This window comes from Triticum urartu, chromosome 7A (assembly GCF_056163025.1).
Source record: "Triticum urartu cultivar PI428250 chromosome 7A, HENAU_Tu73, whole genome shotgun sequence".
NCBI classification, from domain to species: Eukaryota; Viridiplantae; Streptophyta; class Magnoliopsida; order Poales; family Poaceae; genus Triticum; species Triticum urartu.
This window is the reverse complement of record NC_141879.1, coordinates 41,882,384-41,908,697: the sequence shown is the minus strand read 5'-3', so window position 1 is coordinate 41,908,697 and position 26,314 is coordinate 41,882,384. Positions and strand designations below refer to the sequence as shown.

The 26,314-nt window shown below is 45.8% G+C and overlaps 1 protein-coding gene and 1 long non-coding RNA gene across 2 annotated transcripts; one reads left to right on the top strand and one right to left on the bottom strand.

Moving 5' to 3' along the window:
• Positions 1-2,920: 2,920 nt before the first annotated feature.
• LOC147957481 (uncharacterized) lies at positions 2,921-3,524 on the bottom strand. Its single transcript, XM_087537057.1, has 2 exons — positions 3,278-3,524; positions 2,921-3,043 (listed from the first exon to the last, which is right to left on the bottom strand). The coding sequence occupies exons 1-2, from the start codon at positions 3,522-3,524 to the stop codon at positions 2,958-2,960; spliced, it is 333 nt and encodes a 110-aa protein (XP_087393183.1). The 3' UTR covers positions 2,921-2,957.
• Positions 3,525-11,876: 8,352 nt separating this feature from the next.
• Positions 11,877-12,625, top strand: LOC147957480 (uncharacterized). The gene is made up of 2 exons (XR_015612178.1): positions 11,877-11,970; positions 12,166-12,625. It is a non-coding gene; the product is annotated as an uncharacterized LOC147957480 (long non-coding RNA).
• Positions 12,626-26,314: the final 13,689 nt, after the last annotated feature.

Below are 26,314 nucleotides of genomic sequence, written 5' to 3'. Positions count from 1 at the left end.
CACATAACTCTCTCTTCACCATTTTCATTCAATAAGTAGATTTTAGTACAGATAAACATAGGACCTAATGGTGGACCCATGACCAAGATGATGTTAGCATACACGTATGACGGGGAGGCATCGTGAAAGAAACAAATACATGAATCAGTCCTTCCCCACCCAATAGCGATCATGGTGCAACGCCCAAGGAGCACACGCTTCCATTGATAGTTCGACTGCAAACCGTGTAGGTTATGCTTAGGGATCAAGGAGTAGAGTGGGCTTAGGGGCTTGGACCAAGCTACTCCCTCCGTCTAGTTGTGTAAGTCATCTTACGAAAATTAAATAATCCCAAAATACTTAGGCACGGTGCATTAACTTCTACCTCGTTTCTTGTTTCTTAACATATCAACCAATAAGAGATGTGGGTGTGCATGCTTTTAATGACTTGAGACTACCAAACACGACATGCAGTGGATAGTTCATTGCATGCAATGCTATTAATTAGCGAATAAACATTAAGTTCTCTCGTTTTCCCCTCTTCCTTAGTCACGGTGCACAATCTAAGATGACTTATTCACCTAGACGGAGTAAAAATAACCCCGTGCAAGCTTGGCTCGAATTCAGAGTTTCGCAGGCCGAGCCGAGTCGTCATGTTTGACTCATTCCTGCCACTGGCCAAGCCCAACTCGACCGGAGATAGCTAGTTGTCTTTTAGCCCGAACATAGCCCAACATGCCAAGGCCCAAAAACATGTAAACTATGTCCTCAACACCTTGTAGCCTATGTTGTTATACAATGTGTTCACATCGATTGATCGATGTCACTTACTGTATGTTCATGCTTCATGGGTGAGGGCCAATTTTTTTGTTTCGCATCACACTTCTACACAATTGTCTCTTGACCATTTTCATATAATAAGTAGATTTTAGTACACGTAACCATGGGAGATAATGGTGAACACAAAATCAAAACGATGCCAGTAAACAGGTATGGCTACGAGGCATAGGGAAAGAAACAAATACGGTGAGTTCCTCGACACCTAGCATGAGCAGTCATGTTACCACACCCTAAGAGTGCACTCTTTTGCATTGATGATTGAATTTCAAGCAGCGTACTAAACAACATGAGAGGATCGAGTAGTTTTTTTGTTGTGGTCCATAATGACGTGTCGGTACTCGATAGTGATTGAATTAGTAGAGAACGTGGTGAGTATGCTCTGATATCGACCGGGATGCGATTGGAGATGTCTCCGTCAAGGATTTGGGTAATTAAGCAAGCTCGTGTAAAATATTGTATAGGAATAAGGAGCTCTTGAAGCAGAAACATGTGGTGAAACATAGCAATATTATTTATATTTAGCTTTGAGCAACAAGATGAGTAATTTTTGCAAGTTGATAATTAGATAGAAGAGTCATGCTTTGGTACAACCTCCCTCACAAGACATATTACGTTTGGGGAGAGGACCCGATACGGGGCCGGCTCACTAACAGGAACCGAGCAGGCGCAACGACTGGGCCGGCCCACTAACAGGAACCGAGCAGGTAAAGCGAAAGTCACAAAATGCATTGGTGATTGCAGGCGTCGACGACCCGGAGATTCTTGAAACAATTGCGTGTAGGGAGGCGCTTGCTCTGGCACAAGATCTCAATATTCAGAACCTGCTAGTAGCATCAGACTCTAAGGGGGCAGTTGGAGCGATCATCAATAGAAGCCATGGAACGAGTGGAGTTATCGTTACGGAGATTCAAAACATAGCTGTTAATTTGAGTTGTAATTTTTCTTTTGAAGGTCGTGCCGTCAATGTCGAGGCACATAGATTAGCCAAACATGCATTTTCTTTAGGTCCGGGGTGCCACTTGTGGTTAGGCCAACCTCATAACCAACGTTGTATCCCACTCTTTATGGATTTTGCTGAATAAAGCTTGGCTTTTTCCCTCAAAAAAAAAAATACTGGGCCGGGACACTAACAGGAGCCGACCAGCAAGCAGAGCAGCACGACCAGCGGCAGGTGGGAGAGCTCCATGGCCGATGCTGGCATGGACAGGGAGCAGCAAGCCAGCGAAGCAACAAACTTAGAAGCTCAATTTGAGGGGATCGAGCAGTTTAATAAGCTCCGCTTGTCTGTGGTCTGCGATGGTGGTTGGGTTGGTGGGCTGGTGGTGAGCGTGATGAGTGTGCTCCAAGTTTTTGTACTTGGATATGGTTGAAGATGTCTCTGCCAAAGGATTTGGGTCATCAACCAAAATCACGTGCTGAGTGTTTTACATGAAAAACATGGCAAAACAGAGGACGGTTATTTGTCATTTCCATATTCCCTTTTTTTTCTCGTGGTATCTAAAACACTGTTTCTTTTTTTAGTGGGGATTCCCTAGCTGATTTCTGAAAATAATTTCTTCAGTCAGTTCTCTTGATCACAATGGCAGGCGTCATATCTCATATCCCATGAAAACTGAAATAGACTGGTAAAATATGCATCTGTTTATATAGAAACCGGGCTGCCACCTCTATCTGGTACATTTTATTGATTTCCCCATCTACCTTCACATGTCTAAACGACACTTACCCACTCCTATATATTTGACCCTAATTTTGCTTGAATGCGTAGGAAAGCTAGCCCATCATTTCTCATTGAGCCATGCTTTTTTACAATTCCATATAACTCTCTCTTGACCATTTACATACAGTAAGTAGATTTCAGTTCACATAAACACAGGAGATAATGGTAGACAGAAAATCAAGACAATATTAGTAAACAGACGTACGACTGGGAGACATAGGGAAAGAAACAAATACATCGACAAAATCTATCACACCCCAGAGTGGTCATGTTACCATGCCCGAGGATTAGACTCTTTCATTGATGGTTAGACTCCAAACCTTGTAGGCTATGCTTAGGGCTGGTCGAGTCAAGTTAGAGGTCAATCTGCATTAGAGAGCTCAGGTATTATTATATCTCCCCTTTCCATTTTCTTTTTCTAATGGAGTATGTTATCTTCTTGTGTGTCTATTGCCATGTTTATACGCTGTCCTTTCAATCGCTTTATGGACCCCCTTTCCATAGCTGTTATCCAAAATGAGTGAATGGGTCAATGTGCATTCAGGTCATCGAAGGGAGTTCAGGCCTTCTGTGACTGCAGATCACGCAAAATTTGCAGAGCCAGTAAACTTTGCCGTGTGCTGTTTGAACTTTGAAGACAACCAAATAGTCAACTAGGAACGGCCAAACTGACCTAGTGCTTATTTGCATAATCTACAGGAAAGTGATTCGGATCAGAAACGGGAGGAGGAGACTCACCGTAGAGGTCAACGAAGGGCTGGACACGCCAAGGCCTGAAGTAGCCGGAGGCCTGGAGCGCGGTGTCCTCGGCGACGTACGACATGATGAGCCCAATGGACGGGCCGTGCCTGTTCGCCCTGTCGACCTGCTGCCTCACCCTGTCCATCCCAGGCAGCGCTGGCAGGGCCGTCGTCGACGAGCCGGCCAGCAAGCAGATCAGCAGGACCAGCGGCAGGCTGGAGAGCTCCATGGTCGATGTTGGCATGGTCCAGCGGCAGTTTAATTAGCTGCGCTGGTCTGTGGTCCGCGATGGCGATGGCGATTGGGTTGGGTTGGTGGAGAACATGATGAGCGTGCCCCCATTTTTTATGTTGGCGCAGCGGGCTCGAGCACTCGACGGCGATCACCGGAGACACTACAAGAGAGGTGGAGGAAGAACACAGAGAGTTTGCCGGCGCACAAATGCCTCCCCGCACGAACGGGATTTTCTGTTTTTCACCACGAGCACGAACTCATTTTCCTCAGCGATTACACAGGGAGGGAGTGGACTTTATACCCGCGAGCTCCGGCATGCCGGGCCGCGCTCGAACGCACCCACCTGCCACTCGCCACGTCCCGCGTGCACCGGCTCGCGCACTCCGATCGCGCACGCATGCGATCGCCGCGGCCACGCACGCACCCGACGTGGTCCACTCCTCCTCATCCCTCGCTAGCTACCTAGCGCACACACGCGCTAACACACACATGCACACACACCTACACTTGGCCGCGCACGCACGCACCCAAGCTCACTCCGGCTCGAGCCCGACACGGCCACTGCGCGCACGCACGCGCACCGCACGCCGAGCTCGCCACGGCTTATTCCCAACACTCTCCCCCTAAGCCGTGGCCTAGAGGAGGCCGTTGTCCTCGACGGCGTCCGCCACCAGTGCCTGCTCTACCGCCGCCGCCGTCTTGCGCAGCTCCGGGCAGTCGCGTTTGAAATGGCCGCACTCGCCGCACTTGTAGCAGCGGCCGTGCCTGTTGCCGCCGTCCCGCGTCGCCACGCTGCGCACGTCGTCGTCGTCGTCATTCTGAGCTCCGCCTTGACGCCGCTCCCGCGCCCGCCACTACGCCGCCGTGTACAGAAGTTGCCCATCCGCCCGCTCGCCGCTGCTCTGCCCACGGCGCCGCACGCGCTCGTCGAACGCGCGCAGCCGCCCGAGCACCTCGTCGTACGTCAGCTCCTCCAGCACGCAGAACTGCTCAATCCCGGCGACGACAGGGAAGAGACGGTCCGGGACAGTGTCCAGGAGCTTCTTCACCAGCTCCGTGTCCCCCAGCGTCTCCCCCAGCCCTGCAAACCGCGCCGCCATGCCTGCGAGCCGTCCGGCGTACGCGTCCAGCTGCTCGCCCTCCATCTTGATCCGGTCCAACTCGCTGCGCAGCGTCGCCCTCCTCGCCGCGCGCACCCGCTCGGCGCTGACGAATCGCACCGACAGGGAGTCCCATACCTCCCTGGCAGTGGTCTTCGTCGCCACCGAGAGCAACACATCCTCCGACATCCCCTGCAAGATCAGTGCCCTCGCCGTCTTGCACTTCTTCGCGTTCACCGGCGAGTCGCCCGGCGCCACCGCCTCCCACAGCGTGTGGGCATCAAGGATTGCCTGCGCCTTGATCGCCCACACGGTGTAGCCGTCCGGCGCGAGCACCGGCATCCCCATGGACACCGATCCGCCCGCGCTGCCTCCGCCGTGTGGAACCAGCGCCATCGACGCCGGCGACCTCCGTCAGCACGCTCCTTCGCCTCGCTCCCTTACCTCACTCTGATACCAAGTGTTGGCGTAGCGGGCTCGAGCACTCGACGGCGATCACCGGAGACACTACCAGAGAGGTGGAGGAAGAACACAGAGAGTTTGCCGGCGCACAAACGCCACCCCGCACGAACGGAATTTTCTGTTTTTCACCACGAGCACGAACTCGTTTTCCTTAGCGATTACACAGGGAGGGAGTGGACTTTATACCCGCGAGCTCCGGCATGCCGGGCCGCGCTCGAACGCACCCACCTGCCACTCGCCACGTCCCGCGTGCACCGGCTCGCGCACTCCGATCGCGCACGCACGCGATCGCCGCGGCCACGCACGCACCCGATGTGGTCCACTCCTCCTGATCCCTCGCTAGCTACCCAGCGCACACACGCGCTAACACACACATGCACGCACACCTACACTTGGCCGCGCACGCACGCACCCAAGCTCACTCCGGCTCGAGCCCGACACGGCCACCGCGCGCACGCACGCGCACCGCACGCCGAGCTCGCCACGGCTTATTCCCAACATTTTATACTCGGATGTGATTTGGGATGTCTCTGTCAAAGGATTTGGGCCACCAAGCAAAATCACGTGTTGAATGTTGTACTGGGAAAAGCATGGCAAAATAGAGGAGGGTTATTCGTTGTTTTTAATTTGTTTTTTATTAATTTTATTCATTTGTTTTTGGGTACCTGAACACTGTTTATCTCTGTTAGTGGAACTGGACTTGCCCTTGCTTAAGAAAATGTAAATATTGCTGAACTAATTTGTCAAGTTAGTTTTGTGGATCACAAAGCCCGACATCATATCTCAGACTTCATGATAAGTGAAACAAAATGGCAGAATATGGCATGTGTTTATATAAAAGCCGGGCCGCCATCTCTACCCGGTGCATTTTATTAATCTCCCCACCTACTTTCACGCGACATGCCTAAACTACACGGACCCGCTCCTATATATTTCGACCCCATGTTCGCATGAACACGTAGTAAAGCCCATCGTCTCACATTCATTCATCCATGCATTTTACATTTCCACATAACTCTCTCTTCATCATTTTTTACAAAAGGTAGATTTCAATACACATAAACAATACACATGATGGTCGACACATAATCAAGATGATGTTAGAAAACACGTATGACTGAGAGGCATCAGAAAAGAAACAAATACGTGAATAAATCCTTCCACACCAAATAGCGATCATGTTACCACGCCCAAGGGGCACAATCTTTCATTGATAGTTGGACTGCAAACATAGGAGCTCCTAATCGGAGGCTATATCACCGGTTAAGAGCATCTTCAGCCGCGTCCCCAACAGGCCCCTTCTCCCAGGCCACCTTTTGACGCCGGCGTCAAAAAAACGCCCCAGTCGCGCCTCCATGACGCTGAAAAGTGCCGGTTCGGCCCGTTTTTGGGCCCGGCGGTCGCAGGCTGAATCCGACGCACTATGGGGCGATCGGGGGCTCCAGTGTAAGGGAAAAGCGCGGCTGGCCCACGCCGTCAGGTGAAAAGTCAAGTTTCTCTTCCCCGAATCGCCTCGCACCCCTCGCGCCCTCGGCCGCCACTAGCTGTATCCCGGTGCCGCCCGCCGCCCTTCACCGCTAGATAGCCAATCCCCGCCGAAAAAATAGCAGAGGTTCGCCGAGGCAGCCCCTCCACCAGCAGCTGGGCGATTCCGGCCGCCGTTTCCGGCCGCGGAGGGGCAGTTTAGCGGCGGGGTACACGCCCATCGGGCGTAAGGTGTTCGGCGATTTGCCTGCCTCAGCGATGGACTCAGATGACGAGGAAGTGCTAGCCGCTCTGCTGGAGGAGGAAGCCGAGGCCGACGTCCAGGAAGAAGAGCATCTCATGGTGCTCGCCGCCCTCGCCCAGCTGCTGGCGAGCAATGAAAAGCCGCGGCGAGGTGGCTCGGCATCGGGGCGGGTGAAAGCAAAGAACCGGCATCGTCTCGAAGGCTACTACATGGTCTACTCCGACTACTTCGCCGATGCTCCACTTCACGGCGACAAAACATTTCGGCGCTGTTATCGGATGAGCCGAAAGCTATTCCTTAGGGTTGTGAATTCCATCCGGGAGTTCGACAGCTACTTCAAGTGCAAGAAGGATTGCACCGGCAAACTTGGATTCACCTCGATCTAGAAGTGCACGACAACGATGAGGATGCTTGCATACAGAGCTCCCGGTGATTCACTCGACGACTATGAGCGCATGGTGGAGTCCACCAGCATTGAGTGTTTCTACAAGTTCTGTTGGGCAGTGGTGGCAGTGTTTGGACCGCAATACTTGAGAACACCCAATGCGGAAGACACTGCTCGGATCTTAGCACAAAATGCAGCAAGAGGATTTCCGGGGATGCTTGGAAGCATTGACTGCATGCATTGGAAATGGAAGAACTGTCCATTTGCTTGGCAGGGGATGTACAAAGGCGCCAATGGCAGTTGCTGTGTGGTACTTGAGGCGGTGGCCACACAGGACCTCTGGATTTGACACTCCTTCTTTGGTATGCCAGGAACTCACAATGACATCAACGTGCTGCAATGCTCCCCTGTCATTGCGATGCTGGTTGAAGGTCATTCTCCTCCGATGAACTTCGAGGTCAATGGGTGGCACTACAACAAGGGGTACTACCTACCTGATGGCATCTATCCGAGATGGTCTACATTTGTGAAGACTATCTCAAACCCTGTGCCAGGAGGCAAGAAGTCCCACTTTACCAAGGTGCAGGAGGCTTGCAGGAAGGATGTCGAGCGGGCTTTTGGTGTGCTCCAATCTCGATTTGCTGTTGTCCGCTATCCTGCTCAGACCTGATCAGAAGATCAAATGTGGAAGATCATGACTAGCTATGTCATCTGGCCCAACATGATTATCGAGAGCGAGCAGGAAGAGCAAGTGTTTGACACTGAACCATACTACAGGCAGGGTCCTCTAGCCGAAGTTGATCACCAGCTACCGGCAACCTGGACTGCCTACCTTAGTATGCGTCAGGAGATCCGAGACCCGGAGGTGCATCATCAACTGCAGCAGGATCTGGTGGAGCACCTATGGAGGCTCAAGGGCGGCGCCGGGCTCGACATGTGATGAAATATGAGTTTTTATTTGTTGAACTGTATAATTTGTATTGAACTATTTGTTGTTGCACTATTTTGTTGAACTATTTTGATTTTCTGTGATGAACTATGTGATAAAAAAAATATTTTTGTTCATAATTGAACGGCGAACCACGCCGAATATGGGCCGATTCTCGCCCATATGGGGCCTTTATTCGCCAAAAGTGGGTCAAAAATTGGACCAATCTCGGCGCCTGGGGGCGACCTGAGGGCGACGACTGGACGCCCAACCACCCCCAGCACCAATTGCATCGCCGGCTCGCCCCCAGGGGCGATTTTTATGTCTCCTGGGGGGGGGGGGGGAGGCAACGGCTAGAGATGCTCTAAGAGTTACAACGCATAGGGGCGCGCGGGCATGGGCCCGCCCTTGAATCGCCAAGTCTGTTCCTCGCTAGCATGAGTTGTACCCGTTGTTTGTTCGTTCACACAGCGGCACAGGGGCACAACTTGCCTTTTTTTTCACTCATTCTGTAGAAATCTATTGGTCTAGGGAGGGAAAACATGACTGGCTTTTCTAGTATTTAATCAAAATCTGGTCTAGGGAAGTTTTTAAAAATTTGTGAATCAAAAAAATGTACATGGGTTTGGAAAAACTCAAGAATTAGAATTTTTTTTTTGCGAATTTACAAAATTCATGATTTAGAAAAGTTCATGAATTTGAAAAGGTTCGTCGATTCTGAAAAAAATCAGAAATTTGAAAAAAGTTCATGAATTTTGAAAAAACTTCACCGATTTTGCAAATAAACTGCTAGCAGTTTGAAGACAACCAAGAAATATCAATTATGACAACTAAAAAAGGATCTGGGTCATTAAGCAAAATCACGTGTTGAATACTGGAAAAACATTTCAAAACAGAGGATGATTATTTGTTGTTTACCTTTTCTTATTCTTTTGGCCCCGCTTGGTTCGTGGAGGTTGGCACGCGCCGCCGGAGCAAGAAAGGGGTGAGGCATCAGCGGCAAAGGCTGCGACTGGGCCAGCCGTCCGAGGCCCCAGTCCCACCAGCGATTGAGTGGGCTGCCGGCATAGGCGGCGAGCGATGGACCGCCGGAACGCCCACCTCGATGGACGCGGAGGAGATGGGTTGGATCTTGCCGGATAAGCCGGTGAACCGTGCCCTCCAACGGGGACATCGCCATGGCCTGGAGCATCTCGACAGTGCAGTTCCTGCCGAGGCAGAGCATGACGACCGCCGTGATAGATCGCGCATGGCGAGGTGGTGGAGGTGGCCGAGCACCAAGAGTGCCCGGCGGTTGAGGCAGAGGAGAGAGGAGTGAGACAATGGCCAGGAGGGCGATGAGCAGCAGGTAGAGCGGCAGTTTGGTCGCACGGGCCCTGGTTTTGTCGATGGCGTTGAATTTTTTTTATACCAGGAATTTGTTGGAGCTTGGTAATATACAGGTGTAAAATATTACGGGGCCTTTGTGGTAGCTGAAATACTGTATGCTTGTGTTTTTTTTTGAGGGGTAATCGCAACTTTATTAACTTAAAAGTGGTCTGGGACCTCGTCCGCTACAACATGTAAAATGCAATCAGAGGGAAAATTAGGGAAATAATCTGAAGTCTTGTTGCTAACACCCTCTTTAGCTAAACCATGCGCCGCTCTATTCGCCTCGCGACGTACCCAAGTGACTTTGAACTCCTGCCTTGTCCGCAGCAGCTCCTTCGTCTCCTCGACCAGTTGACCCATAATCGAGAGGTTCTTATCTTCCCCATTTAGCATGGTCACCACCTCCTGGCAGTCTAACTCGACGTGAAGACGCTGGATGTTCATACTCAGCGCCAGTTGCACTACACTTCTCGTTGCTAGCATCTCAGCAAGTTGGGGGTTAACAGTACCCGGGAAGAAAACTTTTTTTAAACTTTTAATCATAATTTTCCTTTAGTATACATATATACTAATATACCCACTCTAAACGCTCATATTTTTTTACGGAGAGAGAGGGCATCTACAACCGGACTAGGCAAAAAATCTGGCAGTGACCGGCTAGTCATCAAAATTTCTCATCTACATCCGAATACCCTATATTAGAAATCTTAAATTCATATAAAAGAATGCAAAGAAAAAAAAATCACGAACTACGTAGATCAACTACCCTAGTCCTCTTCGGAGATGTCCATTATTTCTGTGTCCGTCTCTAGGTACATGGGCATCAGCCGCAACTCCGGTTCCTGCGGCACCTCCGCGTCGGCCTCCACATCCATCTTCGCTTCGACCACATCAAAGAGCGCGTCGGTTGCTGCCCGTTTCTGCCGGTTGGCCTTCACATAGGCATCATTTTGGATGGACTCCAGGATGGCCTGCTGCTCTGCCATCTCGTCCGCTTGGGCGCACTACAAAAAACATGTTAATCAATGACGGATTTCTGATGACGTTCCCAGGATCCGTAACAGAAACCGTCATGGATCCGCAACATGAGGATGGCCCCCAAATCGGTAACCTCATTATGATGGACAAAGAGAGACCGTCACACATCACCAGTTGGGCCTAGCCTTTCTTTTCTTATACACCATTTAGACCAGCACAGATGGATGGTGCTGATGTGTCATGCGTGCTCCTTGTTTGGGCCACATTTCAGTCAGACACTAGTTAATATTGTACATTTCAGTCTTTCGGAGGTGCTCATAGGGATAGGGTGTGCGTGTGTGTGTTCATAGGAATGAGTGTATGCGCGTGTATATGAGCGCTTGCGTCTGTACTGATGCTAAAAAAAGAAACCTAAAAAATTAGGGCACGAGACTCAAACCTGAACCCTCTTCATATGCTACAAAATTTGTTTATAAGAAAATAATAGGGCACGGGAGGTCGGACCAAGATAAATTACACGGTCCTACCTCGGACCAGCTACATCCCCCCACCCACCCCACAATGGCAGGGTATGAGAGAGAGAAATAAGGTGAAAAATTGGGCAGATAGGCAGCGAACCTGAAACCTGAGAGGTACCTCACAGTGAAGCTGGCCACGAAACCAATGTGCGCTCCGTCTGGACAAATTTTTTTTTTTCTGATACAAGTGTGGACAAGATATCTAAAACTATATGTTTTTAGGGTATCTAAAATAATACTCCCTCCGTCCGAATTACTTGTCGATGAGATAAATGTATCTGGATATATTTTATTTCTAAATACATCCATTTTTATTCATTTTTGTGACAAGTATTTTCGAACGGAGGGAGTATGTAGTAGTTTGCTTTCCGTACCGCTTGCCTTCAGTAGCACTTGGGCTGGCCCAGTGGTATAGCGTACCATTTTCTTATCTTCAAGCGATTTTCCTATTGCGTATTCTATTGGTTTTATTTTTATTTTGTTTTACCAACTTGTTCTTTATTTGTAAGTTTATTTACTTCCATATTGAGAATTTATTGTGTATTTTATTTTCTTTTTTCATTATTTTGTACCTTGAAGTAAGCATGAACTTTTTCCAGACTTTGTGTGGATTTTAAATACATGTATGCATTAAAGGGCTGCGAAATATTCCTTCATGCAACTTGAATGAGAGCTCAGTCTATAGCAGAATAGCAAAATCAGTGAACATGTAAAAAGGATTACAGTACAATGGAGAACTCGGGTATTATTATATGTCCCCTTTCATTTTTCATTTTCTAATGGAGTATGTTATCTTGTGTGTTTTGCCATGTTTATACGCAGTCCTTCAGTCGCTTTCTGGACCACCTTTCCATAGCTGTTATCCAAAATGAGTGAATGGGCCAATCTACATTCAGGTCTTGAAAGGGAGTTCGGGCCTTGTGTGACTGCAGATCATGCAAAATTTGCAGAGCCAGCAAGCTTTGCTGTGCGCGCACAGCTTCAGGTATCTCTAAAATTTCAAGTTTATATTCTCCATTGTTAAGTGTTAACGCTACAATATCATCTCTACTTGTTTCCTTCTGTTGTGTGTTGTCTGTTGGTATCTGGGTTTAGTTAGCAGCAGTTCAAACGGGAAACAACCAAAAAGTCAACCAGGAATGGCCAAACTCACTCAGTGCTTCATTTGCACAATCTACAGGCAAGAAATTCGGATCAGAAACGGGAGGCGGAGACACGCCAAGGCCTGAAGTAGCTGGAGGCGCCGCGTCGTCAGCGACATACGACATGACGAGCCCGATGGATGGGCCTCGCCGGTTCGCCCTGTCGACTTGCTGCCTCACCCTGTCCATCCCGGGCAGGGCCGGCAAGGCTGTTGTCGACGAGCCTGCCAGGTGCCAGCAAGCAGAGCAGCAGGACTAGCGGCAGGCTGGAGAGCTCCATGGCCGTGGCTGGCATAAAACTTGGAAGCACGATGAGGGGATGGAGCAGTTTAATTACCTCCGCGTTGAGTGGTGAGCGTGATGATGTGCTCTAATTGTTTATACATGGATATGGTTGAAGATGTCTCTGTCAGGGGATTTGGGTTATCAAGCAAAATCCGTGTTGAATTTTGTACCGGGGAAAACATGGCAATACAGAGGAGGATTGTTTGTTGTTTTTATTTTTTATTTCCTTTTGGTTTTGCGGTACCTGAACATTGGTTGTTTCTGTTAGTGGAACTGGGGGTTGCCCTTGCTAAAGAAAATGTAAATATTGCTGAAACTGACGTGTCGAGTTACTTTTCTTGATCAAAACCAGCCATCATATCTCAGACTTCAAGAAAAGTGAAATAGAATGGTAGATTATGCATGTGTTTATATAGAAGCCGGGCGGCCATCTATAGCCGGTGCGTTTTACTAATTTCCCAATCCACCTTCACGTGACATGCATAAACAACACTTACCGGCTCCTATATATTTCACCTCATTTTCGCATGAACGCGTAGGAAAGCCCACCATCTCCCATTCATTCATCCGCACATTTTACATTTCCACATAACTCTCTCTTCACCATTTTCGTATAATAAGTAGATTTCAATACACATAGATAATCAAGATGATGTTAGCAAACATGTACGACTGCGAGGCATCGGGAAAGAAGTACTTGAATCAATCCTTACGCACCCAATAGCGATCATGTTGCCACACCCAAAGAGCACACTCTTCCACTGATAGTTGGACTGCAAACCTAGTAGGTTATGCTTAGGGATGGGGGAGCCGAGTGGGCTTACGGGCTTGGCCCAAGATAGAACTAACCCATCGCGGGCTTGGCTCAAACTCACAGTTCAGCAGGCCGAGCCGAATCGGCATATTTTGACTTGTTCCTGCCACGGACCAAGCCCAATTCGACCCGAGATAGGTAGTTGTCTTTTAGCCCCAGCATAGCCCAATATGCCAAGGCCAAAAAACCTGTAAGCTATGTCTTCAACACCTTGTAGGCTTAGTCGTTGTAGACCTTGTAGGCATCACAAAGGTTTGGTCATGTCCTGTTAAAAGGGGTTGACGATTATTAGTTGTTGTTATTATTATTTTTTGCTTTTTTTGTTTTATGGTAGCCCGGACACTGTTTATTTTGGTTAGTGGAACTGAGGGTTGCCCTTGCTTAATGTAAAGATTGCAAAAATGATTTTTCCAGTCAGTTCTCCAGATCTTGATGTTGGACATCATAACTAAGGAGTTTTCTTATTATAGTACATCAAATCAATTTGGGTTGTTCACTTATCTTACTTGGAGGGTCGAGATGATCCAACGACAACAAATTTTCAGTAGTACATTTTGGGTACTCTAATCTATATCTATACCTCTATATCTAATACTCCCTCCGTTCGTTTTTATAAGGCGATTCAGACAGCTGAGTTGGAACTGTTTAGTACACTGTCTGAATTTACTAAAACATCTTATATAAGTGAACAGAGGGAGTAATAAAGGACGGAAGCTTTTATAATTCTCCATAAGCTGTCTCTTTGTTTTTTTATCTCTCTACTAAGCTTCGTGATGATAATTAAGCTTCACGTACGCGAGGTGGTACTAAGATGGTTCATACTAATTTATTGATTCTATGGGCCGCCTCCTGCGTTCCTGCTATGGGCCCCATCATGTGCTTTTGCTTTTGGGCCGCATAAGGCCTTATGCATATGTGTTTACACCTCACGATTTTGAATATATATAAGATAAAGAAAAGGTGTTGTGCCCACGACCTGGTCTTTCGCTCGTAGTTGAACTCTTGCCTTCGCTAGCGTCTACCTCACGTAGTAAATACAAAGAGCAGACGTTAAACACGGCCGATTCCAAGGGTAATTATCAGTGTACGTGACGTCGAGGCTGGCGGCAACAACCGTCGAGGCCAACGCCGACGGGCCCACATCATCCGGGAGGTTTCTCGCTCTTCCGATTCGCTGCACCAGTGCGGTCCTCTAGATGACCGTCTTTGACAACGACGAGGAGATCAGCAGGCCTACATTGTTCAGGTACGGCGTCCACGTGGTATGCTAGCGACGACACGTTCCACCTGCTCAGGTAGAACGGCATGGCATCGGCATGGGCCACCCTCCAGTCATGATCATCGATCGCGAAAAGCGCACGGGCTCATCGGCATGATGGCGGTGCTCGTCCCAGAGTGCTCTCGACGGTTTAGAGCAACCGAGTGTGGAGTGGAGAAATGTGCGCGGGGGGAAGTAGGTGTTGGGAACGTAGCATAAATTCAAAATTTTCCTACGTGTCACCAAGATCAATCTATGGAGTCATCTAGCAACGAGGGAGGATTGGATCTACATACCCTTGTAGATCGCGCGCGGAAGCGTTCAAGAGAACGGGGTTGAAGGAGTCGTACTCGTCGTGATTCAAATCACCGATGATCCTAGCGCCGAACGGACGGCACCTCCGCGTTCAACACACGTACGGAACGGAGACGTCTCCCATGCCTTGATCCAGCAAGGAGAGAGGGAGAGGTTGATGGAGATCCAGCAGCACGACGGCGTGGTGGAAGTAGCGGGATTCCAACAGGGCTTCGCGAAGCGCTGCGGGAGGAGGGAGATGTGTCACGGGAGGGAGAGGGAGGCGCCAGGCCTTAGATTGGTTTGCTCCTCCTTTTCCCCACTATATATAGGGCCAAGGGAGAGGGGGAGGCGCAGCCCTTGCCCCTTCCTCCAAGGAAGGGTGCGGCCAAGGGGGGGGAGGAGTCCATCCTCCCCAAGGCACCTCGGAGGTGCCTTCCCCCTTTAGGACTCTCCCCTTTTTCTCTTCTCTTGGCGCATGGGCCTCTTGGGGCTGGTGCCCTTGGCCCATATAGGCCAAGGCACACCCCTTACAGCCCATGTGCCCCCCGGGGCAGGTGGCCCCACCCGGTGGACCCCCGAGACCCTTCCGGTGGTCCCGGTACAATACCGATGACCCCGAAACTTGTCCCGATGGCCGAAATAGCACTTCCTATATATAATTCTTCACCTCCGGACCATTCCGGAACTCCTCGTGACGTCCGGGATCTCATTCGGGACTCCGAAAAACTTTCGGGATACCGCATACTAATATCTCTATAACCCTAGCGTCACCGAACCTTAAGTGTGTAGACCCTACGGGTTCGGGAGACATGCAGACATGACCGAGACGTTCTCCGGTCAATAACCAACAGAAGGATCTGGATACCCATGTTGGCTCCCACATGTTCCACGATGATCTCATCGGATGAACCACGATGTCAAGGACTTAATCAATCCCGTATACAATTCCCTTTGTCTAGCGGTGTTGTACTTGCCTGAGATTCGATCGTCGGTATCCTTATACCTTGTTCAATCTCGTTACCGGCAAGTCTCTTTACTCGTTCCGTAACACATCATCCCGTGATCAACTCCTTGGTCACATTGCGCATATGATGATGTCCTACCGAGTGGGCCCAGAGATACCTCTCCGCTTACACGGAGTGACAAATCCCAGTCTCGATTCGTGCCAACCCAACAGACACTTTCGGAGATACCTGTAGTGCACCTTTATAGTCACCCAGTTACGTTGTGACGTTTGATACACCCAAAGCATTCCTACGGTATCCGGGAGTTGCACAATCTCATGGTCTAAGGAAATGATACTTGACATTAGAAAAACTTTAGCATACGAACTACACGATCTTTGTGCTAGGCTTAGGATTGGGTCTTGTCCATCACATCATTCTCCTAATGATGTGATCCCGTTATCAACGACATCCAATGTCCATGGTTAGGAAACCGTAACCATCTATTGATCAATGAGCTAGTCAACTAGAGGCTTACTAGGGACATGGTGTTGTCTATGTATCCACACATGTATCTGAGTTTCCTATCAATACAATTATAGCATGGATAATAAACGATTATCATGAACAAGGAAATATAATAATAACCAATTTATTATTGCCTCTAGGGCATATTTCCAACAGTCTCCCACTTGCACTATTACTGCAAGGTCTACATCATGTCATTTTGACAGATGACTACCTTCAAAGTGATTTCATACATTTTGCATAACATAAGGTAATAGAATTATGAACATCTACTGACAAAAGTCAGACTATGTTTTTCTATTACTGCGAGATCTACACCACATCCGGTGACTATCTTCAAAGTGTTATTCTATATAAATGGAGGTCTACACATATGAGTGTATAGCATCAGCTATCATAAAAAAAAATTGCTCCTCTGAAGCAATTGTTGTTGTTCACTAAAAAAAAGATATTTACTCTCATAATAAAAGGTATTCATGCATGAACACTACATGCTGAAATGGCAAATATTTTCCACAAATATCATTTATTCAAGCCTCATTTTGCTTTAATATGTCATAGACAACTATGCAAATATTTGCACATACCAGTAATTACCTTCTATTACATTGGTAAAATACATGGCAGTGGAGCCTATGTCACTATTTTAATTATAGTGTCGTCCATTCATTAAAATGGATACCACAATTTATAGAAATTGTTGAGTGTCTCAAACATTATTGATAGGTCCACATCAAATTGTGGTTATACTTTTATAGTGACTAACCAATGATAAACATGAAAAGTCTATGTGTTTTGGCAGTGACTCTGAAGTCACATATTTTCTCAAGAATGAAGTCCAAAACATTAGCAATGATTTCATCACATCTGTTGTATTGAAGGATACACCCAGGTTCACCAAGGATCATCTTGGCCATGAGTATTTTCATGTAACACATGCCTGACATTTCCAAATGCACTAAATTCAAGATTAGGTGGGAGTATTTATTTTAAGATGATTCATGACATCAGTCATTGTGTCCACCCGTGGCCTATTGCCACTATAACTCCACCTTCTGCAATGGCTATTCTCTTGATAGCTAAGTATATACATGTTGCATTTTATATGTCATCAACTTCACTTAGTTCTCAAACTAAGTAATTATGGATGAATATTTATTCACTACAATTTTTCCCTTGAGAGAAACATGCTGCCATGAGCACATCACGATTGATCACCCATTTGATTTCAAAACATCAAGTCTATTGCATCTCACAATTCTGTCACTTTAATCAACTTTAAGTTGAGATCTCGTGATCAAATATTTTCCTATATACAGATCCAGTTGAAAAGCCCTTAATGCACTTTACATCCTCTTAAGATGGTACTACCTTTTTTTATGATCAAGAAACATGGAATTTCTTAAAATCATCAGATTCACCTAATGGGTGCTATACCATAATTTAAAATTCATGCTAGTATCGAGAATAGTATGCAAGTTAGTTGTCACAAAATACAACTATGAGGAATTCGAAGTAAAGTGGAGGCTAATAGACAACCAAAGACGGAATTATCTCTTAATAAGAATCGGTCATTTTCAAATGATCAAAAGACAACTCTCAAGTTTATCAGATGCGTGGTTATATAAATATTGTACCTATGATTACCAAACCCTCAAACATATGGTCGAACCACATCACAAATTTATTAAAAGGCAAATAAGTTCAATGGGATAAATTTGAAAATTTGCAAATAACAACCAGATTCTGGTAAAGAATTGTTCTCAGAATCTTCATCAGAAGGAGGACCAAAATCTAGTGCAGAAAATGGAGGATGAACTCATTTGCACTCAATAATATCGGAGACCTTAGGTAATCTCCTAATTATTCCCAAAAATAGCATTAACCTGTACTTGTACTACTACATGTAGTAGGATGTTCAATATCCCATCACTTGGATACAATATTTAATAAATTTGATAGTATGGTTAAATTCATACTTAGTATTGTTGCGTACGAAATAATTTTCTAAATATTAATAAATTAAATGTCTATTTTGATAGACTTATCCATCCTGGTTTGGGGATGATTAGAAAATTATTGACAATTCTGTTGGTCACAACTTAACAAGTTGCAAAATATCCTAAATCATCAGATTTTATGCGCACTACATGTGCCATAGGGGAAATCAGTTTTAAGGCACTCTCACCTTAAAATTCTAAATGAGCCACTCAATCTTCCTTGAATACATTAAGAAGACATATGTGGATTAGTTAACCATTATGTGGAATTATTTAGATACTTCATGGTACTCATAGGAACATTTATAAAATGATTTCAAGTGTGTCTCTTATCACACACAACCATGCATAATCTTACTAAATAAATTGCTCAACTTATCAAAGTAGGAGCAAATTCTCCTAAAAACAGGATCGAAAAACCCATTCGAATGGACAATGTCATTGAAATCATTTCACAAGCAATGTCCGATTATATTTTTGTACTCTATGTACATACCCAGAATGGTTTAACTAAATTTCTTATCAAAGATAGTGAAATGAATTACATGACCAATCTTAAAGAATTGTAAATTTACCAGCCTCTTGCTGGACACATACGGCCTTACACACCGTAAGTATGATCTAAATCATACCAACTGCATTTCATACTACTTTCCCCTTGTAGTAACTACGTGGAAATCAACAAAGTATTTCCCATCTGCGATAATTCGGTTACATACCGATATCAGCACTCCAGCATACATCAATGGGCACTCACAGAAAATCAGGGATCTATGTGAGGAATAATAATTTATCCGTCAATCAAAATTATTCATAGTCCGTACGCTGATTGCATCAGCAATAAGGATATTTTCGGCATTAGGGGGAGATAAGTACCACAAAGAATGCCGAAAAAATAAATTAGAAATGTTATTGACATTCAATCCTTATATCCATGTCTCAAAGAATCTGAACTAGAAGTTTAGAGAATTATATATTTGCAACACATTGCAAATCTGCCACATACATTTACTGATGACAAGGTGTTAGTAAATTATATATTCCTGCAGTAAAGTGTCAGAAGAGTGGAGGTACCTGATAAACCACTCTTCTCCCCAAATGAGAGCAAGAGGGGAGAAAATCTGACAATATGAGATATAACTTCTCATATGCTTCCGCGGAAACAGAGGAAATCACATCCTCAACTAGTAAATGTAATTCAACATCAAGTTGAAAGACACCTCACTGGATGCTCATCATCCAATTCCCGGCATAAAGGTGCACAAATGTTTTGGTGCCGGGACATCGAAACACCTTGACTCCATTTGTTGTAGGAAATCACAAGGAGTTAAAAAGGAGTACATATTTTATCCACAAACTTCAATGATTCCATCAGAATCATATAAACTAAAGACTACATTTGTCGACATATATTTCTTCTCAAATTGCTAAAACCTTTTGGGCCCAGAACCAAAATCCATGGTAGAGTGCCTCTTGCACTCATATTGGTTCACATAAAAAGGAAGCAAGTAATGAAGGATAGCACTCGCTCAACAAATGAGTGGTATTTACTGCAGTAATACCTACTCCTCATAAGTATCTTCCATATGGAATACTAAAAACTTCCCATTCATAGACAAAGTCAATGAGGTGGTGAGAAAGCGAGGCTTGTAGCAAAAGGGTTCACGCAGAGATCCGACATCGATCACGATGTGACATACCCTTCTGGTATTAGTGGAATTATGTTTCGATACTAAATATCATAGGCAGTACGAATAATACCATGCAGTTAATGGATGCAGTGACTACATACTCATATGGATCACTCATTTCGGATATCTATTTTAAAGTTCCTGAAGGGCTTAAAATTCCGAATCCAAAGATAAATCGTAGCATGTTTTGTGTAAAACTTCAAAGTCACTCTATGACTTGAAATAGTCGGAAATCATATGGTACTACCGACTAAATGAGTTCCTTCTTCAAAGGGATTACTCAAAGAATGATGATTGCTTCTGTGTTAATAAGGAAATCCAAAATTTGTTTTCCTTATATCACTTAGTGTATATCGATGACTTCATCATCAATGTCTATACAAGACCTAAACATATACAAAATCATCTCAAGGCGGAAAATTTGGATTAAACCAAATTTAGCTTAAGTTTACAACTTGAGCATTCTCTCAAGAATACATATCAGTCTACATATATCCAAAACATATTTGAGAAGTTCAATGTGGATATATCACATCAACAAAACGTATATGGTCGATATGAGGAATATTAACTTATACCTCAAGTTCATAATAAATCCTGAACAATTCCATCAGGAAAATCAAGATTTGACCATGATATTGGCTCTTTACTTGATCCCAACAAAGCCATATCAATGACTGAATTTGATGGAATAGCCTTCTTATGGAATTCATATAAATAGAATTTAATGGCTACTTCCCCTTATCATTCTGACATAATTACTTTATCTAAAGGCATTGAAAATATGGTTGGCTTAGCAGAATGATTAACCACACTCAAAACCATGTGGTTGAGATTCATCAGAGTAACATAACTTGATTTATCAAGATGCTACCACTTGTATTACTCAATACATACAGGTTATATGAAGAGCAATATCACAAAGCACATTGCTCGAGATCACTTATCCTCATGAATTATAGAAAAGTGATGAAACAGTTTGCAAACAAAATATTGGAAAAACCGACATATTATTCATAATGTCATGATCATGTCAATGTAATTGATATGAGACATCCTCCAGATTTGCAAAGTTCAGGGGGAGTAATCTCCCAAAGTATAACATGTTAACAAACATCAGATTACATATATTGTACTCTTTTCCCTTCACGAGTTTTTCCCTAATGGTTTCTCATAAAAGGTTTTTAATGAGACAATATAGATACAAGTGTTCATATATGTCATATCATTTTCTCCTTATATTTTTCCCATTGGGTTTTAAAGGAGTTTTCGATGGCATATATAATCGCACTCTTTTTCTTTATGAGTTTTCTCTCAAAGTTTCTCATAAGGGTTTTTAACGAGGCATGTCATACTTTCTTTTTTCCCTATCGGGGTTTTTAAAGAAAGTACTCAAGACATATTAATTGTTCTCTAAACTCATCGATGATTTTTCTCCTTCTTCAAAGGTTTTTATCATATGAGTTATCAAGAGACAATAATCATTATATGTTGCATCATTTTCTCCTTATTATTTTTTCCACTGGGTTTAAAGGAGTTTTAGCAACATATCTGCACTATTCTCCTCATATTTTTCCCATAGGGTTTTTGGAGGAGACTTTCAAGATGAAGATGATGAACGTTCAAGGCAAATACATACTAGGAGGAGTCTATCAAGATGATGTATATTCACAAAGACAAGCATTGATTAGGGGGAGTGTTAGGAATTAATTAATTAGGTTAATTAACTATTAATCACTGCTATGTCGGTGCCACTTTTGGCAACTGCCTCCTTTTGTAACCGCCTTGTAAACTGGGTATAAATACCCCAATCTTCAATCAATAGAATAACTGTTCATTCATATATCTGTTTTCCATTCGCTTCTCTCTCTCGATTCTCTCTAACAAGCTACATGCATAGCCAGGTCGTGTGGCCGTTAGTGGAGCTGCATAATCGCTGGAGATGCATGCATGTAGGACTTGATTAGTTGGTTAGTGGTGAGCCGGCCGTGTACGTGCTAGTGGTGGCCGGTGTGGTGGCCGGGTCTTGCGTGCATGCGTGTGCTAGTGTGTGTGTGTGCAGTCCGGTATAAAAGGCCCTTTAATGTATTGATCGAGGTGCCGGTCTGTTGCCGAGCCACGGTGACGGTATGAGCTGAGCCGGAGGTATGTGCTCAGTAAAGTAAGGTTGTTCGTGCGGCCGAGGCGCCGTTCGTGCGGCAAGGCGTCTGTGCGCCGAAAAAACTTGTGTCCAGTGTGCTCCTCCTTCCACCTTCGTCTGAGCGAGTGAGACGGGAGATGAGCGGCGAGCTGGTCCGGTGTTTGTCCCAACATTTGGTATCATGAGCTTGGTTCTCTTGGGCATGGTTCGCTGTGTGGGAGGCGTGCCGGCGTGGGGGTGTTCATTGGCGGCTGCCAGGGCCAGCCCTATGTTTTAGAGGGCCCTTGGCGAACTCAATGACATGGGCCCCTAATACTATATGTATATGTATTTTTCTGCACATTATATAAGCATCTAGTGCATGTCTAACTTCATTTGCAAAATATTAAGAGTAATTTTTCAGCCATACATGATGCAGAAAAATAGTACATATACAATTAGAAACACCTTAACAATTCTATACCATGTATATTGAAATTGCTGATGATGAATCATTACGTACATTTGAAAGACTGAGAGGACGATGATCGATGAACTCCTAGCCTCGCGGATGGCCGGGCGGCAATATTAGGACGAGTCAAGTGCAGGACAGCAAAAATCGGGAGCGAAGCCAGGGCCGGCAGCCAGCAGGGCGCTTAGCGGCGGCAACCGGCAAGAAACTGGAGCGACGGTTGAGTCTCAAGCGACGAACACAGGAAGACGTTGAGGCATCGATCGCTATGTTTTCTTTCTTTCTATTCTTTGATTTGATAGTAGCGATCCATATGGATGGATGGATGCGTGCGAGAAGCCAGCCATGCGACGCTTGACCTTTTCCTCGCTAGCGATCAGCCGCCAAGCTCATCACGCATTCACGCTGCTCCTTCCTTCTATTTTTTCTTTTTTACTGGGCTATACATTTTTTTGAGGGCTATACATATACATGCATCACAGATCATGGGCCCCTACCAGACCTGGGCCCTAGGCGGTCGCCCCGTCCGCCATACCCCAGGGCCGGCTCTGGCGGCTGCGCGAAACTCCGGGCCGTGTGTCGGCCTATGGAGGCGCGAGGCGTTGCGGCTGTCATGGTGGATGCGGAGGCGGTGCGCGGTGAGTCCGTGGCGAGCGCGGCGGTGGCGGAGGCGCTGCATGGTGGTGCAAAGGTCACGGACGTGCGGCACGGCGTGGCGGCATGGAGGTGCGGCACGGCGGCGGAGGCTGCGCTGTGCAACGCCATGAAGAGGCGTTTGGGAAGGCTCGCGTTTGAGTGTGACGGCATCGACATCATGTTACCGAGAGACGCCAGGCGTGTGTCGTCGGTGGAAGGAGTTCGGCGTATGTCGCCGAAGACAAAGAAGCAGGCACGGTGATGACCGGCATCGGTGCGCCAGGTCGAGTCCATGACGGTGGCGTTGCCCAAGATGGGACTAAAATCACTGGCGTTGCCCAAGGTCAGGTTCCTGACAGTATTCTAGCGAGACAAGTGTGGACCACCGTCTGTCAAGCGCCAAACAAGGAGGATTGGATTCCCAGTGCTACATTTGCACAATCGAAAGGAACGGCCAAACTCATCCAGTGCTACATTTGCACAATCTACAGGCAAGCAATTTGGATCAGAATTGGGAGGCCGAGACTCACCGTAGAGGTCAACGAAGGGCTGGACACGCCAAGGCCTGAAGTAGCAGGAGGCTTGGAGCGACGTGTCCTCAGCGACGTACGACATGACGAGTCCGATGGATGGACCTCGCCGGTTCGCCCTGTTTTTTTTGTTGAAAGACTCAGCTTGGCTGGCTTTTCGTGTTAATCATAGGAGGGAGCAGGTGGAGAAAAACAAGGTTACATGAGGCTGATCAAAAAGATCAGAAGGATAAAGGAAAAAAAGGGGACATGACTCAAAAGCCATGATCGAAGACAAAACTACTTGTGGATGTCAGCCTATCCCCTCTGGTGGCAGCGCAAATGGATGCGCGAGGCAAGAAGCCCCAGCTTGTCGCCGGTTCGCCCCGTCGACTTGCTGATGCACCCTGTCCATCCCGGGCAGCGCTGGCAGGGCCGTCGTCAACGAGCCAGCCAGCAAGCAGAGCAGCAGGACCAGCGGCAGGCCGGAGAGCTCCATGGCCGATGCTGGCATGGACAGGCAGCAGCAAAGCCAGCGAGCAGCAAACTTAGAAGCACGATGAGGGGATCCAGCAGTTTAATTAGCTTGGTTCGTCTGTGGTCCATGATGGTATTTTGATTGGGTTGGTGGTGTGCGTGATGAGTGTACTCCAATTTTTATACTACTTGGATAAGGTTGAAGATGTCTCTGTCAAGGGATTTGGGTCATCAAGCAAAATCACATGTTAAATGTTGTACTAGGGAAAACATGGCAAAACAGAGGAGGATTATTGGTTGTTTCTATTTGTTCTGATGTCGGTGTTGTGTGGGTTCTTGCTGGTGCGTAGACGGACATGGCTGCTGCTGGTGTGTGGAGGGACGCGGGAGAGGGTGACGGGATAAAATTAGAGTGCAAAATATGGTTGCATGCAGCTGTTAAATTTGCCAAAGCCGACAACAACTAATTTATTTCGGCAAAAGCAATTAGTACTAATTGGTTTCGGCGAAACCGATTAGGATCCAGTAGTCATTGCCAAAGATGAAGGAACTAATCGGTTTCAGCGAAACCGATTAATGCTAATTGGTTATGCCTAAACCAATTAGTATTGTTTATGTCATCTTCGACAATGCCGACTGGATCCAATTGGCTTCAACTAAGCCGACTGTGTATTATTTCTGAAAATTTTCGAAACCTCATATTATTTCTCAAATTAATGAAAAAATGTATTGTTTAAAAAAAATAGCCAAACAGTGTTGGTTAGGCTTAGGGATGGAGGAGCCAAGTGGGCCTAGGGGCTTTGGCCCAAGCTAGAAATAACCCCTTGCTTGGCTCAGACTTAAAGTTCAGCATGCCGAGCTGAGTCAACATGTTTGACTCGTTCGTGCCATAGGCGAAGCCCAGCTCAACCCCATATAGCTAGTTGTCTTTTAGTCCGATCATAGCCCAACAGGCCAAGGCCCAAAAACTTGTAAGCTATGTCCTTAATACCTTGTAGGTGATGTTGTTATACACCTTGTAGGCATCACAAAGGTTTGCCATGTGCTGTTAAAATAGGGGGTTGACGATTTTTTAAGGTAGTTCACGCACAGTTTGTTTCGGTTAGTGGAATTGGGGGTTAACCTTGCTAAAGAGAATGTAAAGATTGCTAAAATGGTTTTTCCAGACAGTTCTCCTGATCATGGTGCCAGACATCATAACTAAGTCACCATGAAAAGCGATTTTTTGGGTAAAATCTACATGTGTCTATATAGAAACCAGACCACCACCTCTACCCGGCGCATTTTATTTATTTCTTATTCGTTTATGCATTTTTGCATAAACCCGTAGGTAAGCCCATCATGTCTTATTCGTTTATAGTTTACACTTTCACGCAACCCTCTCTTGACCATTTTCATATAATAAGTAGATTTCAATACACGTAACCACGGGAGATAATGGTGAACATAAAATTAAAACACTGCCAATAAACACATATAACTAGGAGGCATAGGGTAAGAAACAAATAGGGGGAGTTCTTCGTCACCTAGCATGAGTAGTCATGTTACCACGCCCTCAGAGTGCATTCTTTCGCATTGGTGATTGAACCGCAAGCAGCATACTAATCAATATGAGAGGATCAAGCGGTTTATAGTTGTGGTCCATGATGGCGTGTCAGTACTCGATAGTCATTGAATTGGTAGAGAACGTGGTGAGCATGCTAAGATATATATCCTCGGATGCGATTGAAGATGTCTCTGTCAAGGATTTGGCTCATTAAGCAAGATCGTGTAAAATATCGTATTGGGAAGGAGCTTTTGAAGCAGAAACATGTGGCAAAACGTAGGAATATTATTTATGTTTTTAGCAACAAGACGAGCAATTTTTGCAAGTTGCTAATTAGATAGAATTGCTTAATTTTAGTATTTCAAGTAGCATAAAAATTATCACTACCAAAATGGTGCGTGCATTTACCAGCTTAACTGTGAGTTTGTGAATATAACCTATAAACCTCCTTTTCACTAGAGATGAAAAGTTATGTTCGAATCAGTACTCTGTATTTACATTAAAAAAATAGAAAACCCATGTATTAAGCAAAGTATTTTTTAATAGGCAAGACAATAGTATTTGTTTCTGTTTTTTGTGTGGGGAGTATTTGTTTCTCTTAGTGGAAGTTA